Source organism: Musca domestica, unplaced genomic scaffold (assembly GCF_030504385.1).
Source record: "Musca domestica strain aabys unplaced genomic scaffold, Musca_domestica.polishedcontigs.V.1.1 26, whole genome shotgun sequence".
NCBI lineage: Eukaryota > Metazoa > Arthropoda > Insecta > Diptera > Muscidae > Musca > Musca domestica.
Genome location: NW_026712283.1, coordinates 487,300 through 508,718, shown reverse-complemented (window position 1 = coordinate 508,718; position 21,419 = coordinate 487,300). Strand labels below are relative to the sequence as shown.

Sequence of the window (21,419 nt, the reverse complement as noted above, 5' to 3'; positions counted from 1 at the left end):
GATAAATTCTGACCGATACGTAGATGCCGATAATAAATATATTGGTTATATGTAGCGCAATATATGCAATGTGTAATATGTTATGTGAAAGGGATGTTAGCTACAATGCTTATATCTCAAGAATGGCTGCAGGTCACAAGTAGAAATAAAGGGACACGAAATCTGGCACTAAGTTAGAGTTTAGGGAGGGAGTACAATGGAGAATGTGTGAAAAAATACCAACATTCTCCCGAAACATTAAAAATAACTTACAGGCGAAATTCAAAATACGAAAATGGCAAACTTCTGGCTTTTTCATGGTGATTTCGTTCACGAATATAACCAAATGTCGTAGACAAGCAAATCATAAAGATGAGTCTAAATTTGAAGATACAGAGGGTCCCCTTGCACTTGGAAATGACAGCAAATTATTTAGGGGTTCAAAACAGAAAAATTCCAAAAACAGAAAAATTCCTCTGATCGCACAATTTAAACCTTTCGATACGGAATTTTGTCTGAGAAGAGAGTTAAGGACATGGGAGAAGTCTAGCATTTTGGAGCACTTTCCGAATATATTTAGTTATAAAATGGACCACAACAACTAACAGCACGACGGAGTGCGTAAATATTGGGCAAATGTCGCTGGTCAAAAAGCTAAGGGAAATATCAAGGGCCTATGACATAATTTCAAAAGCGAAACCTTCCAAAATTGATTTCTACATAATGGGACTTCCAACGTATTGTAGTGTTGTAGGGTAGCGCATGGTCGGCCCCGCACGACTATTGCCTTTGCTTACTTGTTTTATAATGTATTTTATGCACTGCTATCTTTATATTATCTTTGCATTTTATTGTGATCTCATTTTTTAGCCGCCAATGAACACTGTTCCCATCTGCTGCATTATAAATGGCTTAGGGCCATTATTTTATGGTAAAATGTTTTAAATTGCATTTTGTTGTGGCTTGTCATCTTTTCACTTGGTGCTTTTAGTTACTGTCGTCATAGGTAAAGATGCAAAAGATTACCCCTTAGTCATAAGGTATTATAATATGCACCAGACCAATAAAGCTTTGCTTAAGTCCCTTCTAATGCGAAAAAGTGGAAAATGGAAAGACAACTACAGACTTGATTGGAAAAGGATAGGATCTGAAAAAACGCGTATTTGGCTAGAATCAGATTGTTACATCACTTTTTTAATGTAGACTTGAAGAATTGAAATTTTCACATAATTTAAAAAAAAATATTAGTTAAGACAAGTTAAAATATATCAGTCGGTTTTGCCGACTTTCTTGTCTGATGAAGAGAACCGAATGCTTATATTGGACTTTATTATCGTTATGGGTTTTCAAAACTTTGACTTGTGGGTGAGGTACCAGAAGGAATGGTCTGATCTTTACCATTCTTATAACACAACTTGTATTAATAGAAATATTGACTTGTGCCAAGTTTGAATGGAATCGGATGTCAATTTCGTATATATTGTAATACTTGGCCTTTGTAATACTAGCTTGGCCTACCAACGCGTGAAGATGACAGGAACAGCTGATCATAAGAAAAGCAGAACATGCCAAATTGAGTCCGCATACTTCGTATTTGTTCTTCGGATTTATTAACTTCATAGCAAACGCAACCATACCGAAAACTGCAAACATTTGAAGTTGAGTGGCATTTCTGTTGCAATTAGTGAAATCGAGGCAGCAACATACTTCCCTGTAATAATCGTATCCTCAATTAAATTGTGTGTGTGTGTTTTTTTTTTTTTTTTTTTTTCGCTGTTAGCCTAATACCATTGCAAAGGCGTTGTGGGTCAATGCTTCTTGATAAAATCATATCCCAATCTGAACCGATCCCGATATTCCGTCACACCTTCCATATTTCATTGAAATTGAAATCGGCCGAGAATATATGTGGTAGCTATATCCAAATCTCAACCGATTTCTAATTAATGTGTCTAATTTATTATTGTAAACCAATTCCGCCACACATTCTGAATTTTATTGAAATATCGTGTTTGGTGCATAAAATACATGAAATTCATCGGCGACCATCATTTTTGGTTAAGAATTTCAGAATTTTAAGGTGATATAAACCAGAAGCATAGCAACAGCCACCATCGCTAGCTGAAGAAAGCACAATTTTGTGCGGTACATGGGCATCGTGGTATTTTTCCATTTTTTGACGATTTTTCGGGTTTCCAGCATCATTTTGATTGCAGATATTTAAAGAGGAAAATATCCAATTTTGAAATGCCCATAACTCCTTAAATATTGACATTTCGGGGATTCGAGCATAATTTTGATTGCAGATATTTAAAGAGAAAAATAGCCTATATATATCCAAATCTGAACCGATTTGCATATGATTTTACAAATTTATTTTTTTACCTCATTTAGTCACTCATGTCGAATTTCATTGTAATCGGACATACCTGCCGTGTTTGGTGCAACAAATATGTGAAATCGGCAGAAAATATATACGTTAGCTATATCCAAATCTGAACCGATTTCAATATAATTTTTCAAATTTATTTTATTTCCAAATTCCGTTTCGCGTTCCAAATTTGGAGACTGAATCTGTAATCGATCAATAGATATGTACATATAAAATCTAAATTTTTGGAGGTACCTCCGATTCTGATGCTACTTCTCCAATTCCAAGTGGAATTTCAAAAAAAAAAATATATAGCCTATGTTACTTTCAAGCGATGTTGTAGTACACTTGGAAATTTTTAGGAAAATCTGTTCCGCGGTTTTCGTGTCCATCAATTACAAACAAACATGCAAACATTTTCCTCTTTCATAGATACAGATAATTATTTAAAATTGCGACCCTTTGTGGGGGAGATATTTGATGGAGTGGGCAGATGTTGCCTATTTTCGTACCTGGCGTAGCCCTGATGCAAATATTAGGATTTGCAAAATTGGAGCAAAATCGGATTATCCTTTCTTGTTCTATGAGGTAAAAAATTGTTGGCATTTTGAGGAGCAGGTGCCGGACGGAGCGGACCGATATCGGCCATCTCTTACGATGGGCAATTTTGGACCAAATCGAATACACCCTTCGAGAGTTATCGTGCGCACCAGCCAGCCAGCCAGACAAACGGACGGACATCCCCAGATCGACTCCAAATTTCCTGAAACGAATTTCTCCTGGTTCCTAACCCACATAGGGTTCAGTATTTTGAAAAAACCAAACCGCTCCAAGAAAGCGTCCAAAGCTCTCTCTCTTCTCTCTCTTCAAATATCACACACACAAACGTTTTTACTAACACAAGATCTGTTGTGGAGATGATATATATCGGCGAATCCCTTCTGGTATCTCATCCACAAAGGTTCACAATTTTCAATACTTTTTCTGTCATAACTTGCGAAACAAGTCCGCGATTCTTTATAACCTATGGAATTTACGATTTCACACAAAACTGGACATAAATATTCGATTTGTTATTTATTTTGTAATTTTGCCCATACCAATATTTTTATTTATTATGAAAATGGAATACTTCACTCGACTACATCTTTTTATTCCCTCATATTTTAAAATTTTCTAAAAATTATCACATATCTCGTATACATACATTTCTCCATAGAGGGTCAACAATTTGAATAATCATAATAGAAGCCAAAATATATTTATATAATCGTATATTGGCTGAGTATATCAGGGTGAGATAAAAAAAACTGCAACAAAGTCATACGCCATGATTTTTATTTTTTTTTTTTTAAGTTTTATTGGATAAAAGCAAAAAATGTCGGAAATAGCATCAAATTTTAGAATAAGTTTAGATTTGTTCGAATTTGTCACCTTTGACAAGAATTATGGCCTTCAAACGGCCAATGAAACCGTCACACACTACCCGAATACTACTCTGCGGTATTTGTGTCCATTCCCGGCGAAGCGCTTGCTTGAGGTGATCGACACTTTGATATTTTTTAGTGCCAACCTTGCTTTCCACAATACTCCAGACACAATGTACAACGGATTGGTATCCGGAGATTTTGGTAGCCAATGTGCGCTGGAAATGAAGCAAGGAACCTAATTTTGTAACCATTATTGGGTGGCCCGTGTTGAGTGCGATGGTGCTGAGTCCTGTTGGAATGTTCAAGGTCTGCGGCCAGAATGTTTGCGTGCCCAAGGCTTTAATACACCCTATAGAATATTTTCGCGATAATATTCCGCATTTATTCTAATGCCACGGTCGATTAATACGAGGCGAGAACGACCATTGGCTGTTATGACGGCCCACAACATCACCATGGCCGGCGCTTGAGTTCTGGTGGCCAACCGAAGGTGCCCATTTTGATTTGACCTCTTTGGCAAGTAAACACGATCATTTTGTTTCTTCACTAACTGCTGGACAACGAATGTTTTCTCATTGGAGAAAAACAAATTCGGCAGTTCACCACTTTCAGCCAAGCGAAGCAAGTCTTTAGCTCTTTTGAGTCTATTTCCTTTCCATTGCCGTGTAAGTTCTTGCACTTTTTGGAATTTCAATGGCTTTACCCCGAGATCATTTTTCAATATTTGTGGAATGAAATATTGCGATTTGTTCAGCTCACGATCCATTTTTCGGCCACTGCGACGCGGGTTTCGATCAAGTCGCTTCTTTAGTTTTCGAAGTTTCGAAGTTCTGCTGAAGTTGCTGTTTTCTTCCCTCCACTTCCTTGACGTCGGGCTACGCTACCAGCTTCACGGTAACTAGCGTTGGTACGAGACATAAAATATTTATTCACATTTATATGCTGGTGTGCTCTAACGGTAGCCTCTTGTGGTTTTCCAGCCAAATATAAAAAAATCACACAATCACTTGAATTCTCGAATTCCATCACGAATAACTTTTTCTGGAAAATTCTCACCAAAATGCTTTTGTGCGCTTGTAAACAATATAATGAGCTGTCACTGGAATAATTTTAACATCTGTCGGACGAGTGGCTTTGGAATGACAGCAGTCTGAAGTTGGTTGCAGTTTTTTCATCTCGCCCTGTACATCTGTCAGCAAAACCGATTGATATTTTTTAACTTGTTCAATTTTAGCTTCTATGGTTTCGCGTTGTTAGTAATGTGATTTAGTCAACAAGAACTTTTATAAACGCTTTGAATATTTATAAAGCTTTCCTTTTCGTTTTGCAATCTTCAATTTTTTAAAACATTAAATGTATATATTTTTCTTTTATTTTTGATCGTTTTTTTTTTTTTTTTTTTTTTTATTGACTACCTAATTATTGTTATTCCAACAAAATCCCAGATTATTTCGACATTTTACAAAATTAGCAATTTCTGCTTTTTAATTTATGAAGACTAGCAAAAACTTCAATCATAACAACTCCACTCAGTACATTTACATGCACATATAAAATAAATTCTCAGAGCAAAACAAAAAAAAAACAACAAAAACAGCAACAACAACACAATCACCTTTCACTTAGTTACCATACGAAACCACATGAAATTAGTGAACTTTGGTTTCACAGAGTCAACCTTGCGGAATGAATGGGAAACCATTCAAGCTGCTAAAATTGCCATACATAAGATCCTGTACAGGAATTGCATTTTAAACCGAGAGCACACATACACACACACTCACACACAGACATCCGTCTGTCCATTCATCCGTCCATAAGTTATACAGACCAAGCAACCAACCAGCCATCCAACCAACGTAGAATATATTCAAGTCGTTACGTTTGTGAGAGTGGGTGTGTGTGTTTTGGTGCAAAATTACGAAAACTACAGTGTGCTGCATGCAGAGATAAAACCCTACGGCATGCCATGTGAATGTAAGTCGGATTTTTGTTCCATATTTTAGTGTCATATATTGTGTTGGTGCTGTTGCTGTTGCTGCTGCTATTTTTTTGTTGTTGTTACTGCTGTTATAATGGGAAATGTGTACAGATGTATGTGTGTTGCTTATATTTTATCTTCCATATTGTTGTTGTTGCTGCTATTTTATATATATTCTGTATGTAGTCCGTCCGTCTGCCTGCCTGCCTGTACAATTGCAGCGACCAAACGAACAAAATAATAACGTTTCTTACCAACTACAATCATATCCTCATGGCCGGAAACAGTTTGAAATGATGGCGCTTCACCGGATACTTCACAGCGGTAACGACCTGTTGACTGTAACGTGACACGACGCAATACCACCACATTGTCTGTGGAATTTTGTAGCTGAAAATTAAAAATAAAATGTAAACACACATACACACAAACGTATATTAACAAATGGATTTAGGGCATATGTTTAAAGATTTATATGTTTTGTATGAATGTGCACACACACATGTATGTATATGTATGGAGAGCCACAGACAGCCACAACATATGGCTGACGACGACAGGTGTAAAGAAAGGAAACTTTTCGTAGTAATCCATGCTCTTAGCAAAATATGTAGGTATGTATGCATGCAAATGTGACCCACAACGAATCGTCCAGTCAGTCAGATATTTACTCTTCATCAGTCAGTTTGAGGATGTTTTAAAAGTTATGCAAATTACTGTGGATTTCCAGTTGGGTCTTAAGGGATATTTTTATTGGTTCTTTAAAGATATCCTGACAATTTATTGGCTATTAAAGTTGTTGTGGTTTTTATTTAAGTTTAATTAATTGTCGTGATAAGGTATTAAATATTTATATTGGATATAATGGAAATAATATTACACAGAGTATGGCGTTTAAGGTTACTTGAGGAAATAAGTCATAAAAATATAAAGTTCTACCAATTTAAGAGTTGTTGCAAAAGCCGAGGAATAGACGATATTAAAGATAGAGGGTAGAGAATACAGATTTTACTTTCAATATGGTATATTAGCTGACATAATTATGATTTTATATATAAAAATAAAAAAGCAGCTAAATTCATCCCGGTCGAACTTTTAATATCCTCCACCATTTGGAAGGAACTTGAAAAATTTCCACAAAACTTCCGGAAACTACCATTTAAATGAAAACTGTTATAAGGAGACTATACGAAGCCGTGGACCTGCTTACGAACTTTTTTTTTGTCATATGCTGTAGTTCCCATTACGAACTTTAAATGCGAACTTTGTTACAATTCCAGTGAATAATGTCGCGCAAATCATAAAAATTCCGAGTATCGGGAGGTACCGTCATATGGGGGAAATACGAAGACGTGGACCTGCATAGAAACATTTTTCCATAGGTTTTAGTAACCATTAAGATCTCCCAATACGATATTTGAAACGATTCCGGTAAATATTGTTGCTGAAATCATCAAAATACAGAATATCGCAAGCTATTGTTATATGGGGGCTATACGAAATCGTGAACTTACATACGATTTTTTTTTGTTATAAGCTGTAATGCGTGTTTCGAAGTTTAAATACGAAATTTGTTTCAATTCCAGTGAATAATGTCACGCAAATCGGGAGGTAATGTCATAAGGGGGCTATGCGAAGATGTGGTAACCATGAAGATCTTTTAATAACCATTACTATCTTCTATCATCAAAATACCGAATATCGGAAGCTACCGTTATATTGGGGCTATATGAAAACTTGAACCGACATGGCCTATTTACGAACTTAACCTGGTAAACTATACATATATGTCTTCTATCTCAATTCGTTCGAAAGAGAGCGTGATTACAACAGACAGACGGACATCGCTAGATCGTCTTGGAATTTTACGCTGATCCAGAATATATATACTTTGGAGGGTATATTATAAATATTTCGAGGAGATACAAACGGAATAAAAAAGTTAATATACCCTTCATAAAATGGTGGAGGGTATGCAAATATTTAATACCGAATTCAGAACAATTCCGTTAGTAAATGTGGCTTAAATCGTGAAATACCAAATATAAGATGGTAGCATTATATACGGACTTTACGAAAACGTGAATCGATATAACTCACTTTCAGTAATCCTAGGCACAATCCTAAATTTTGACCAAATATAATTATGGGTTGTATCTGATTTGAACAAATAGATGGGTGCCATTAAATCGACTTAGAATTTAATTTGAATTTTATATTAATTTTAAAACAACTGAGGCAATTTCTTTAGTTGCTCCAACTGATAACTGGTCACCGAACCCAATTTAGTACGAATTTTTGGCTGGGTAGTTGTGCCCAACATCTTTTCTAATACTACATTTTAAATCGGGGACGACAAATAACCTACAAAATATGGAAGTGTTGCAAAATAAATGACAAGTTTAATAAAAATAGAAAAGGCCAAAGTCGGGCCGACTAAATTATACCCTGCACCACCATGCGAATATAGTAGAGCTCCCGTAACAAAAACAGTTTATATTGGGAATTTATGTGAGGTAGATCCTACCAACTATAAATCTTATTTGAATACGTATCATGCTTTAGAGTAGTAGAGTAGAGTAGTCACAATTTGGGAACTATATCAAACTTTGAGTCGATTTTCAACAAACTTAAAATCATATAAAATAAAAAAAGAATAAATGCCCTGCACTTTATTCACTTTTGAACAACTTAAAACAAAAAACCAAAATTCATTTTTATATAAAAAATTAAGTATGGTAAAGACAATTAAACCGATTTTGGCGTGGACTAAAGCAACTCTGTTGTACATTCATATGATCGCTGCAATTTCTGTTGTTTTTACTGTTATATTTATCGCTTTTGGCTTCATTCAACAGTTTCGCTTGTCATGAATCATTTTTGAGAAGTTTTTTTACAACGACATGTGTTTGTTTTCGTTTTTTAAGTACTGCCCAAAAAAGTTTAAAAATGACTAGAAGCAAATACAGTACATGAATAAAACAGCAAATTATCAGTGACTATGAAAACTAGCTATCGCAAAAAATGATATCCTAGAAATATTTCATAAATATTTCTGTGATTTCTCATATACTAAGTCGGTTTTATGATACTAGATAGGAAGTAACTGTCTATAACGGATGAAGGCCGTGAAAAACCTCAGCCCGTACTGATTAACAAATTGTGCGAGAAATAAAATAAACAACAATTTAAGAGATCAACTGAATTGGTGAGAGAGCTATCATTGAATATAAGCTCGAAATCAGTGCGTAGAAGCTCGAAATCAGTGCGTAGAAGGGAGCCATCAAAAAAGCCATTTATACCTGAAAAAATCGGAAAGCCGGTACGGCTTTCGGAAACGATATTATTAATTGGAATCCATCTCAATGCAAAGACGCTTTTTTCTGGGATGAGTCTACGTTTAGTATTAAAGGCTCATACATGAAAAATTTTACGGTGAGAAGACCAAAAAATAAAAGACTCAAGCCGCAGTGTTGCAAGGGTACAGTGAAGCATGAGGGAGGGTTAAAAATGGTGTGGCACTGTTTTTCTTTCTATGGACTTGGGCCTATCCAGGAAATAAAGGAAGTTATGGATCGGTTTGTTTACAGAGATGTGTTGGACATCACGTTGTTCCCTTACGCTGATCAAAATATTCGGCTCATTTGGGTGTTTCAGCATGACAATGATCCCAAACTTGAATTAAAAACTTGTCAAATATTGGTTGAGGGAGTCGAAAATTGATGTTTTGTCATGACCGGCACAATCATCTGACCTAAACCCCATAGAAAACCTTTGGAGTATCGTAGACAGGAAGATCAAGCGAGATTCGGAAAGAAATAAACACAACATTTTCCAAAGAATTCAGGGTGCCTGGAAAAGCATATACACGTATCAAATTGAGCGTGTTGTAGATGCAATGCCTCGTAGGGGTTCAGCTGCTATCAAAAATAATGGATGCTATCGATTACTAGTCAAAATTTAATTATTTTAAAATAAAAAATCAAAAAGTTGTTTCAGTTTTGACTAAGCAAAAATTGGGTCATTTTAGTTTTCCATATATTATTTTTCGTTCAAAATTATTTTTGTATTTTTATTTTTAGTTTCTTAAAAGTGAATTATAGACCTCATTTAAAACTGGAAAAAATATTACGATTTGTTAATTTTTGTAAAAGTTACAGGATATTTATTGTCTTTGCGATTTTAGTTTGCTTTAGTTTTGGCCACCAGTGTATATATATATATTTTTTTGACAAAACTGCGGCTAAGACCATCTAAATACCTAATATCGGGTGATACCGTTATATGCGGGCTATACGAAAACGTAGACCTATATGTATAATGTTCCGCCATTAGAGCTAAAACCCATGACGTACTACAAACACCAATTTTTAGACCAATTGATGGAAATATGTGGCTAAATCTTTCAAAATACCAAATATTGGGAGGTAACGTTATATGGAAACTATCCCAAAACGTGTAGCGGTATATCTCAATACCAACCATGCTAGACATCATGCAAACTACAGTGCCAAATTTTGAAGCTCTACATCGAATATTGTGAGCTGTATCAAACATATTATGCTGATCATGAATATATAAACTTTATTGGTCTACGACGAATATTTAAATGTGTTACACACGGAATGACAAATCTAATATACCCGCCTTTCCGAGATTGAGGATATAAAAATCTAGCCAATTCGGGCCACATTTTTTTCTACTTTATATGGTAATGAGGATGTATATCGAAGCTATATAAAAATCTGAACCGATTTCGATATAATTTGGCAGAGATATTTTCGAACTGTATCTTATATCCGGTATCAAATATCATCGTTATGGAGTGCATATTACGAATGTGTATAAAATATATATATGAGAGCTATAGCTATATCTGAACCGATTTTCACACAATTTGATGTACTTGCTTCTATACTGAATTCGGTCGGAAGTGCCAAAATTCAGGTCATTTGGACTGATATGGACTATTTTGTGCACAATTATAACGAAATCGGTTGAAGATATATTTGGGAGTTATATCTATATTTGGATCGATTCTCACCAATTTCAATAGGGTTCGTCCTTGGGCCAAGCAAATATTGTTTGGAAAATTTCATCTCAATCGGATTTTGCATTTTGTTCACATAAATACATGAAGTGACGGATGGACAGACAGACTAATATTCATAATTTTTTTTTTTCTATTTTGTCCTATAGGACTTCTTTATTGATTAAAAAAAATTGGCATTACAATAACCTACGAAGCCAAAATGGCTTGTGTGTAGGATATAAAAATTAAAAAATATATTCAAAATGTTAACAAAAATCAAAAACTAAAACTAGACTGTAGACTTCATATATTTTATATAGTTTCATTACTAATTTCAGTGATTTTCTAATAGTTTACTTGTTTAATAAATAGTTTTTCATATGTTTATCGACTCAGATAATGATTCTATTAAGATCCTCAAAAGAAACTATGGGTCTATCTCGCTTCCTTCTTCATGTTTCAAACTAATTCACACAGACATAATACCCTTACCACTATGTGGTGTAGGGTATAAAAATATGGCTAAAATATAAACTAAAAAGAATTTTATGCTGATTATGAAGAATTATATACATTATGGGGTCTACGAAACGAATACATAGGGATGTTACAAACGGAATGATAAAGTTAGTATAACCTCCTTTCCAAGGTGGATGGTATAAAAATGGGGTATACCCTTATATTTGGTTATACCAAAACATGGACCGACATGACAAATAATTTGTAAAAGTGATTCTTCATATGACCCAAAGTCCTGAATCAAATTTGGGATTTGAAGGTAATTATTTGTTAGTAATAGCTGTACTAACCGTGCATACTACATATGTTTCAGGAATTCTGGAATTCAAATTTAATTTGATTAGTGATTAGTTTTGTTAAAAGGTGTTTTAGGACTTCATGCCCGATGTTGGAAGATTTTATAAGATTTTTTGGAAATATATTGGTAAAAAGTCGTGAATTTTATTTTAAAGTTCTTTTCAAAAAAGGTCTTTTCATTTAAAGTTATTTATTCTAAAGGTAGATAAATGACCTTTTAAGCCTTTACTGCCAACATGCACTCTGAATTCCTCTCGACCAACTCCTCTTCATGTTGCTCCTTTTTCAGATCCTGGGTGTTATTTTCTGATACACTTGAATGACTGTATACCTTTAAGTAGGTGATCGTACTACTTTGAACCAATAACTTCTCTTCATTGACGTATCCCGTTTTTGGGAACCAGAGTGATATAATCTATCACACTTCGTGCGGAAAAGTTATGAGAGCTTTTTGGGGAAAAGTATTTGAAATTGATTGAAATTCTAAAAATTCAAAAAATATTTCCGACATTCTTCCGATATGAGCATAACATTTCTTTTTAAAAATGATACTATCCTTTTCTGAGCCTTTTTTAAGCATACACTACCACTTTGTTTATTTCCTTTCTTTACACTTCTCATATTTTGTTTATATTATTTCCCGAAATGTTCCGCTCTTATAATTTTCATTGTTTCTATTTTTCTTCCTATTTTTTTTACTTACATCGACATCAACACCCGGCAACGGAAACACCTGTCCAGGCGGCATATCTCTCGGTACATAGCGATAGAATTCAAAGCCATCCTTGTACCATTTCACCGAATACAAAGATTCGCCATCCAAATCGTATTTACAGCCCAGCGCTGCATCCTCGTGACGCATTATGTGTTTGGGTATGCGGACCTCTGTCATCGATAGTGATAGACACGGTGCTGGAAAAACAAAAAAGAAACAAACAAAAGTAAGTAAACAACAACAAAACATTATTTCAATATCAATGTGAATGGAATTTGGGGTCTAGTGGAATGAAAATTGGTTAAATTTACGCCATGTCATTTGAATAATTTCAAATTGACAGTTTGTGTTTGTAAATTCTTCAGCGTGAATTCCAACGCGCGCTATTCAATCAAATTTTGTTGGATTTTGCTTGGCATCGAAAACTTTTCACCTAGTTGCCCTTTTCTTGATGTTTTACACTTTGTCACCTCGATTTCGAAAGCATGGTCCCAAGAGTTTAACACAAAATTATTTACTTAAAAGTTTGTCCTGTCTTGTCTTTACACCGAACGGGAGAGTGGGAGAGAGAAAGAGCGCACCGATAACTATGAAAAGAATGTAGCTTTTTAAGACCAAATAATGTAACAAAAGGGAACAACAGCCAGCGCAAAAGGACTTTGTTAATTTTCCTCCATCACATCAAGTGTTAATAACTAATTTAAGCTTCGTGACTTAGTCCTTTATCACTTTAACTCAATTTTATTACCAACAAGTAAGCAAAGGCTACAGTCGAGCGGGGCCGACCGTTGAATACCCTACAACACTATAATAAACGATACAGTTTATATAGGCAAGATACTCGAAAGAATTGCACAAGATATTGTAACAAATAATAAAAGAAAACCATCAGGTTTCGTTCTCTAATTTTCGAATAATAGCAACTTAAACTAATTTGCTCATTTCCAATTTATTGGTAGATGTTGCACTCAAATGGTCTTCCTAGATCTGGAACCAATATTTCCCAAAGACCTATAATCTCTCAGAAGTGGCAAAAGATTAACATTTATTATTGGTTTTTGACTGTAACGCATCTATATGAGATACAGACATTTGATTATACGAAATCAGCGTTAACGAAATATTCAGAAGTGCGTCTTTCCTTTATTTGTAAATTCTCCAAAAAGTCACTGGAATGGACATTTTTGTATTTTGTCTACAAAAGTTTTCAAACTATTTCACACATTGAATATTTTTGGATGGCCATCCAAAACTGCTTGGCTTTTGCAATGTCCGGTAACCCCCATTCAAATGTGGGTGAGGATCAGGCGACCGGCTGACAATTTTGCAGTTTTTTTGGTCCATTTCAACCCGTAAATATATGGCGATCATCTCCAAAAAGAGTAGGCTTCTATTCTGACCCTCATCTTATCCCCATGCAAAATTTCGTAAGGATCGGGCCATAAATGCGATCTGTATATGATATCCTGATATCCTAACTACTTAGTTTTGTTAGCTGTAGTTATATTACCAAATGTTTAATTCAAAATGAAAATATGCCAAAAATATGACAAAATGGAAAAAATATGAGAAAATATTACAAAATCAATATTTTCATCTTTAGAGAGATATTTGTATGCGCTTTTTAGACGTTTTTCCTTTCCTGTCAAGAGGCCATTCTGAATTAATGAGAACTGTCGAAATCAGTTCAGCCGTTCTCGACATATATGAGATCTTTCAAGCATATCTTCTTTGATTGACATATATATCGCATATATTTGCTATATATTCGATTTTTTGGATCTTAACATCAATGTAAAGATCAGAAGTAACCTTGTCATGGCTTTGTGATTTCGCCGGGATTTAAAATAATCGCGGTTTAATGAAAAATTTTGAATTTTTTCAACAAAAAAGATATGGCCTATTGTACCCGCTAAATATTATTTAATGACCACCCAAATTGGTAGGCTTCTTCCCCGCCCTAAACTCTAGCTACATGCGAAATTCCGCGTCGATTGGTCTATAATTGCGACCTGTATAGCTACTGCAAAATCCGACATTTTTTCAGTATTTGGTACATTTCAACCCCTAAACATTTGGCGATCATCTCCAAAAGAAATAGGGTTCTATTCTGACCCTAGCCCCACCTCCATTCTAAATTTCGTGAAGATCGGGCCATAATTGCGACCTGTAGAGTGATTACAAATTAACATGGACAGACGGACAGACGGACAGACGGACGGACGGACATACATAGCTAGATCGACTCAGCTCGGCGAGCTAGGAAGATCCATACATACTTTCCTATGTGGGAAATCAATATTTCGTGGTGTTACATAATTTTTGGCCCAATCAAACTTATAATACCCCCAACACATAGTGTTGTAGGGTATAAAAAGGGTTGTTGATGTTGGCTTCATTCAAATGAAAAACAAAAATAAAAAAAAAAAAAAAAAAAACTTTTTAACAATTAAATTTGAAGGAGGAAATTTGAGTACGAAAACAGTGGATATGTTTGACAATGAATGTAAAAATAAAATTGATGTAAATTAAAATTTGAAAAAAAGTCAAAATCCATGATATCTTGTCATATAGTCTTTAGAAATCCATAAATTGAAAAATCTAATTTTTATTGGGGATTTTTTAAAAATCCATCATTTAAAAAATATTGTAGAAAATCTTAAGAAAACATGATTCTTGAACAAGAAATCGAAGAAGTTTTTATTAAAATGCTTAAGTTTCAATAAGGAGGTCCCAAAAGTCCACAAAAAATTAAAGATTTGTTGCAGGGAAGTCCTTAGAAAAATTAAGTAAATTCGACTAACTAGAAATCTGGGAACAAATCAGATAATCACTAAGTCTTATTTCTTGAATTAATAAGTAAAAAAGTATCGGTCGGTTTTGCCCAATGTTCAATTATTTAAGTATATATTGACTTCTATACTGATTATTCAAAATGTTGAACCTCTATGGAGTAGGTTCCGAAGGAATGGGAAAATGTTGCCCATTTCGCATCGGACCTAAATAAATGTTTTATAAATATTACGACGAGCCAGGTTGGGACTAAATTGGTTACTTCCTTCATTTTATATGATATAAGTTATAATTTTTAGAAAATATTAAAATGTGTATGAGGTACCAGATATAGTCGATCGAAGTATTCGATTTTTATACCTTCCACCATAGTATGGAGGGTATATTAAGTTTGTCAATCCGTTTATAACACCTCGAACTATACATTTTAGACCTAATGTTAATAGAAATATTGAGATGTGCCAAGTCTAAATGGAATTGGAATTTAATTTCTCATTTTATGAGTTTCATGGATATTCAAAATGTCGACCCCTTGTGAGGGAGATACCAGAAGGGGTGGACTCTATTTTCACACCATAAAATGAGCTAATAAAATATTGTGATGTATGTTGAAAACAATCAGACTCTCATTGTAGAAGAGTTATAATTATTCATAATTTTAACCCTTTGTGGGGGAGGTACTTAACGGAGTTGACCGATATTGTCTATTTTCGTACCTGACCTATCCATGATACAAATATTAGGGTTTGAAAAGTTGGAGCAAAATCTTTTTGGTACCTTCCCCCCTTTATGGGGAATATTTCGGAAGGAGTGAACCGATACTGTGTGTCTCCGAACTCAATCTAAGTTTCATAATAATATTACCAAATGTACCAAGTCCCTTTGAGAGTTATCGTGCGCACCAACCAGCAAACAGACGGACGAACGGACATCACTAGATCGACCCCAAATGTCCTGAAACAGATTTGACCTAAAGAGACCTTGTGTCTAAAACCATTATATCGATGTGGCAGGTTTTGGCCGTTTCAAATGATATACCATGGCCGGCTTGAGTTCTGGTGACCAACCGAAGGTGCACATTTTCAGCTGACCTCCTTGGCAAGTAAACACGATCATGTTGTTTGTTTACAAACTGCTGGACGACGAATGTTTTCACATCGGAGAAAACAAATTCGGCAGTTCACCACTTTCGGCCAAGCGAAGCAACTCTGTAGCTCTTTTGAGTTTATTTTCTTTCTGTTGTTCTGGTGACCAACCGAAGGTGCACATTTTCAGCTGACCTCCTTGGCAAGTAAACACGATCATGTTGTTTGTTTACAAACTGCTGGACGACGAATGTTTTCACATCGGAGAAAACAAATTCGGCAGTTCACCACTTTCGGCCAAGCGAAGCAACTCTGTAGCTCTTTTGAGTTTATTTTCTTTCTGTTGCGGTATAAGTTCTTGCACTTTTTGGAATTTCAATGGCTTTACCCCGAGCTCATTTTCAATATTTGCCGAATGGAACAATACGATATGTTCAGACCACGAGCCATTTTTCGGCCACTGCGACGCGGGTTTCGATTAAGTCGCTTCTTTACTTTTCGAACCATATCAGCTGATGTTGCTGTTTTCTTCCGTCCACTTCCTTGACGTCGGGCTACGCTACCAGAACCAGGGAAACGAGCGATGGTACGAGACACAAAGAATTTGCTCACATTTAAATACTGGAGTGCTCTTACGATAACCACTTGTGATTTTCCAGCCAAATATAAAAAATTACACTATCACGCTTGAATTCCATCACGAATAACTTTTTTTCTGGAAAATTCTCACCAAAATGCTTTTGTACGCTTGTAAACAATATAATGAGCTGTCACTGGAATAATTTTAACAGCTGTCGGACTATTGGCTTAGAAATGACAGCTGTCTGAAGTTGATTGCAGTTTTTTCATCTTCCTATTCTCGATCAACATAAAATTTTAAGTTTATTTAGCCATGCCCAGTCGTCTGTGGAAATCACTTTATAGTCCGGTAGGAGTGAAGTAGGTGCACACAATTTTACTCAAATTCATTTCAGGTCCGTAGAATTGATAGTATTGAAAACGGCCCCCCATATGGGTCCAGGTTTTGGTATAGCCCCCATGTAACTATACTGGTCCCCATGTAGTTGACTAATAAATTTACATGAACTTGGTATCCTTGAAGTGGCTCTTAGAATTAAAACGATACATATCTTTACCGGTTTATCACAGATGATACAGGTACAGTAGTTTTTTGCTTTTTCTGAAATTAAGTTTTAACACTCAAATTGAAAATCCTGTCGGATCTTTACTAATCTGTAAAATTTCTAATTCAAGAAGCTCGGATTTTGGTATATTGAGGCTTTTTTACGACAAATAATTTTGTAAGAATAATTTGAGAAGGACTAAATTTGAGCTTTTAAAAACATTTTGAGAAGGACTTAAATTTCTATTTTTAAGAATTTGTTTAGAAAGACTTAACTAGGATTTTCAGGAAGATTTTTGAATAAGAAATAGTCTTACATTTTCGGGAATGGATTTTAAAAAATATTATGAAAGGATTTTTAGAATGCTAAGCGAAGGACTAAACGTGGATTTCCGAAACCTTTTGGGAAGGATCAAACGTTGATTTTTAAGATGGCCTTTTATAATTTAGCAAGAAATATTTTTTTTTTTTTTTTTTTGGTTTTTGAGAATATAATGCAAATGCCTTGACACGGATTTTCATTTTTTTTAGGAACGATCAAGCGTAATTTTTTATATTTGGAGAAGCAAAACGCGGAGTTGTTATAGAAATATTTAAAAGGGACTTAATATGAATTTAAATGAATATGTTTAAAAAGATCAATTTTTAATAACATTTTTGAACTAAATGTGGATTTTGTAGAATCTTTAATGAGAGAGAAATGGATTTTAATGTGGATTTTTTAAAATATAACCCAGTTTTTATAGTTTTTTAAGAAAGTCGAATAAATTCAAAAATATTTATTATTATAATTATTATTATTATTATTATTATTATTATTATTATTATTATTATTATATTATTATTATTATTATTATTATTATTATTATTATTATTATTATTATTGTTATTATTATTATTATTATTATTATTATTATTATTATTATTATATTATTATTATTATTATTATTATTATTATTATTATTATTATTATATATTATTATATTATTATTATTATTATTATTATTATTATTATTATTATTATTATTATTATTATTATTATTATTATTATTATTATTATTATTATTATTATTATATTATTATTATTATTATTATTATTATTATTATTATTATTATTATTATTATTATTATTATTATTATTATTATTATTATTATTATTATTATTATTATATTATTATTATTATTATTATTATTATTATTATTATTATTATTATTATTATTATTATTATTATTATTATTATTATTATTATTATTATTATTATTATTATTATTATTATTATTATTATTATTATTATTATTATTATTATTATTATTATTATTATTATTATTATTATTATTATTATTATTATTATTATTATTATTATTATTATTATTATTATTATTATTATTATTATATATTATTATTATTATTATTATTATTATTATTATTATTATTATTATTATTATTATTATTATTATTATTAGTAGTAGTAGTAGTAGTAGTAGTAGTAGTAGTTGTAGTAGTAGTAGTAGTATTAGTTGTTGTTTTCCTGGAAACTTGAGGGTCCAACAATTTCCATTAATTTCCCTGTACCACTGTTTTTAGTGTTAATTTTTCATTAATTATTTGCTTGAGAACTATAGAAAATGGTTCAGTTTACCTTAGATATTACCACGCCACAGCAACAAGAATGTCAGCCCAGCATTAAGTAAATTTCAACAACGAAAACAAAGAAACATGTTTTGTTCCATTAATTTCTTAAACAAAAATGGGCATTCTCTTGGTCATTAAAAAATTACGAATTATTTTGAAAAGGTTTAAAGGTCTCTAGAAAATCTTAACACATTTAATGGACCTAGGATTTAAGCAAACGGATTTGCTTTCCTATTTACCCCCACTTTTGCTCTTCCAATGATTTGTGTGCTACTTAACGCAACTGTGGAGTATTCTTAAGAGTTGTCTCTCATCCTGTCTGACTGTCTCCTGCGTGCTTGTCTGTTTTCCTATCTTTTCTCCTTGTAATAAAATCATGGCAAATATTTTTTTATTTTTTAATGATGCTTGTGACTGAAAAAGCTCAAAAGAAAAAAGGATGAGCAATTACTCTTCTTTTTTCCCTTTGTCTGTGTCCGACAATGACAATGCATGTGTTGTGCTGAGAAAACCCATTATGCTGGACAGCGACAGACGGCTGCACAAATATTTATGCGTATTAATAGGCTTTTTATACCCTACACCACAAGGTGGTCAGGGTATTATGTCTTTGTGCATTTGTTTGTAACAGGCAGAAGGAAACGAGATAGACCCATAGTTCCTTTTGATGATCTGCATAGAATCACGTTCTGAGTCGATTTATGCATGTCCGTCCGTCCGTCTGTCCGTCCGTCTGTCCATGTATTTTTGTAAACAAAGTACAGGTCGCATTTATTGCCCGATACAGATGAAAATTTGCACAGATCATTTGTTTGGCCCAAGGACGAACCCTATTGAAATTGGAAATAATCGGTCAACATTTAGATATAGCTCCCACATATATCTTCGTCCGATTTGCCTTGTATTGTGCACCAAACGTGTAATATCCGCCCGAATTTTATGGAATTTTGCATATTCACCCAAATTAGGTCTAAAAATATGTATGCCAAATTTGATCGAAATCGGTTCAGATATAGCTATAGCTCCCATATATATTGTTCATCCGATTTGTTATTATTGTCCACGGCCGCCATAATATGCACTCTGCAACAACAATATTTGGGGAAATATATCAAATGCAGCTCATAAATACATTTGCTAAATTTTATCGGGATCGGTTCAGATTTGGATATAGCTCCCATATATAACTTCGTCCGATTTACCTTTTATTGTGCACCAAACGTCTAATATTTGTCCAAATGGGATGGAATTTGGCACTTACGACCGAATTAAGTCTGGAAGCTGGTATGTCAAATTTGGTGAAGATCGGTTCAGATATAGCTATAGCTTCCATATATATTATTCATCCGATTTGTTATATTTGTTACCCACAACCGTAATATGCACTCCGTAACAACGATATTCAGGGAAATATATCAAATACAGCTCAGAAATATCTTTGCCAAATTTTATCGAGATCGGTTCAGATTTGGATATAGCTCCCGTATATATCTTTATCCGATTTCAAATCAATTGTGAACCAAATGGGCAATAAAATTCCGAATTTAAAAGATATAAATGCTTTGGCATATTAAGTTCTTTGAACTTTAAGTTATAATTACAATCATAGCGTGTATGATTGAATTCTCCCATAAAAACTTTTAATTGTTATGTGGAGCTCTACTAAATTAGCAAAGTGGTGTAGGGTATCATAAAGTCGGCCCCGCCCGACTTTAAGACTTTCTTTACTGGTTTTTTCTTTCTTTTGCCATGACATAAGATAATGAGTGTCGCTGTTGTGAGACGTCGCATGTGCGTGTGCACCCATATCAGGAGTGTCTGTTTTTTGCTTTGTTTGCATTCTTCATATTTTAGTATGCAGACAGTACAAGTTGATACTTGTGACCCAGTGTTTGATATTTGAAGAAAAAAATATTTTTATTTTTTTTTTTAATTTAAATTAATTTTAATGTTTAAAAAATAATGAAAATTCGTTAGCTTAGGAACAAAAAAAACTTATTTGATAACAGTGATTATTATAATATTTGTACTCAGTAACATCTACGCTTCCTGGCGTCCTAGTAGCCCCTAAAAAAGTAGTGCTTCTAAAGTCGATGGGCGGGGTAAAACATCAGGAAAGAACATGCAATGTACTTTTAACGACAGTAGTTTTCTGGAAATATTGGTATCAATTTATGAGGATTGTTCGAATGGCAGAACATCCCAATATTCTGAATATGTTTGAATTCAGGTTTGTTTTTTCTGGCATATACATTCATTCTTAAAGTACGAAGCTAAATTGAAAATGCCCAAGTTATATCCATAGCGTGTGGTCAATAATAAACCTAATATTCTGATAACGCATACCTCACGAAGTCCCATGGTTTCCCTTAATTAAAGTGTTGTCAATCTAGACTTGCTATATTAACCTTCTTATTCCGTTGCAACTCCTCGAAATACTCATGTCAGACCCATCAAAGTA

At 33.7% G+C, this 21,419-nt stretch overlaps 1 protein-coding gene and 1 long non-coding RNA gene across 2 annotated transcripts in view; one reads left to right on the top strand and one right to left on the bottom strand.

Annotated features, from left to right (window-relative positions):
* Positions 1-12,437, top strand: part of LOC131803042 (uncharacterized) — a 71,558-nt gene extending 59,121 nt beyond the window's left edge. The window contains exon 3 of the long non-coding RNA XR_009342456.1: positions 12,351-12,437. This is a non-coding gene — a long non-coding RNA (uncharacterized LOC131803042). The remainder of the gene's footprint in view (positions 1-12,350) is intronic.
* The window catches only part of LOC101894676 (mucin-5AC-like), a 207,261-nt gene that overhangs the window by 29,063 nt on the left and 156,779 nt on the right, over positions 1-21,419 (bottom strand). The window contains exons 3-4 of the mRNA XM_059123943.1: positions 12,313-12,521; positions 6,016-6,151 (exon numbers count right to left, since the gene is read on the bottom strand). Of these exons, the coding sequence (XP_058979926.1) occupies positions 6,016-6,151; positions 12,313-12,521 (345 nt within the window). The remainder of the gene's footprint in view (positions 1-6,015; positions 6,152-12,312; positions 12,522-21,419) is intronic.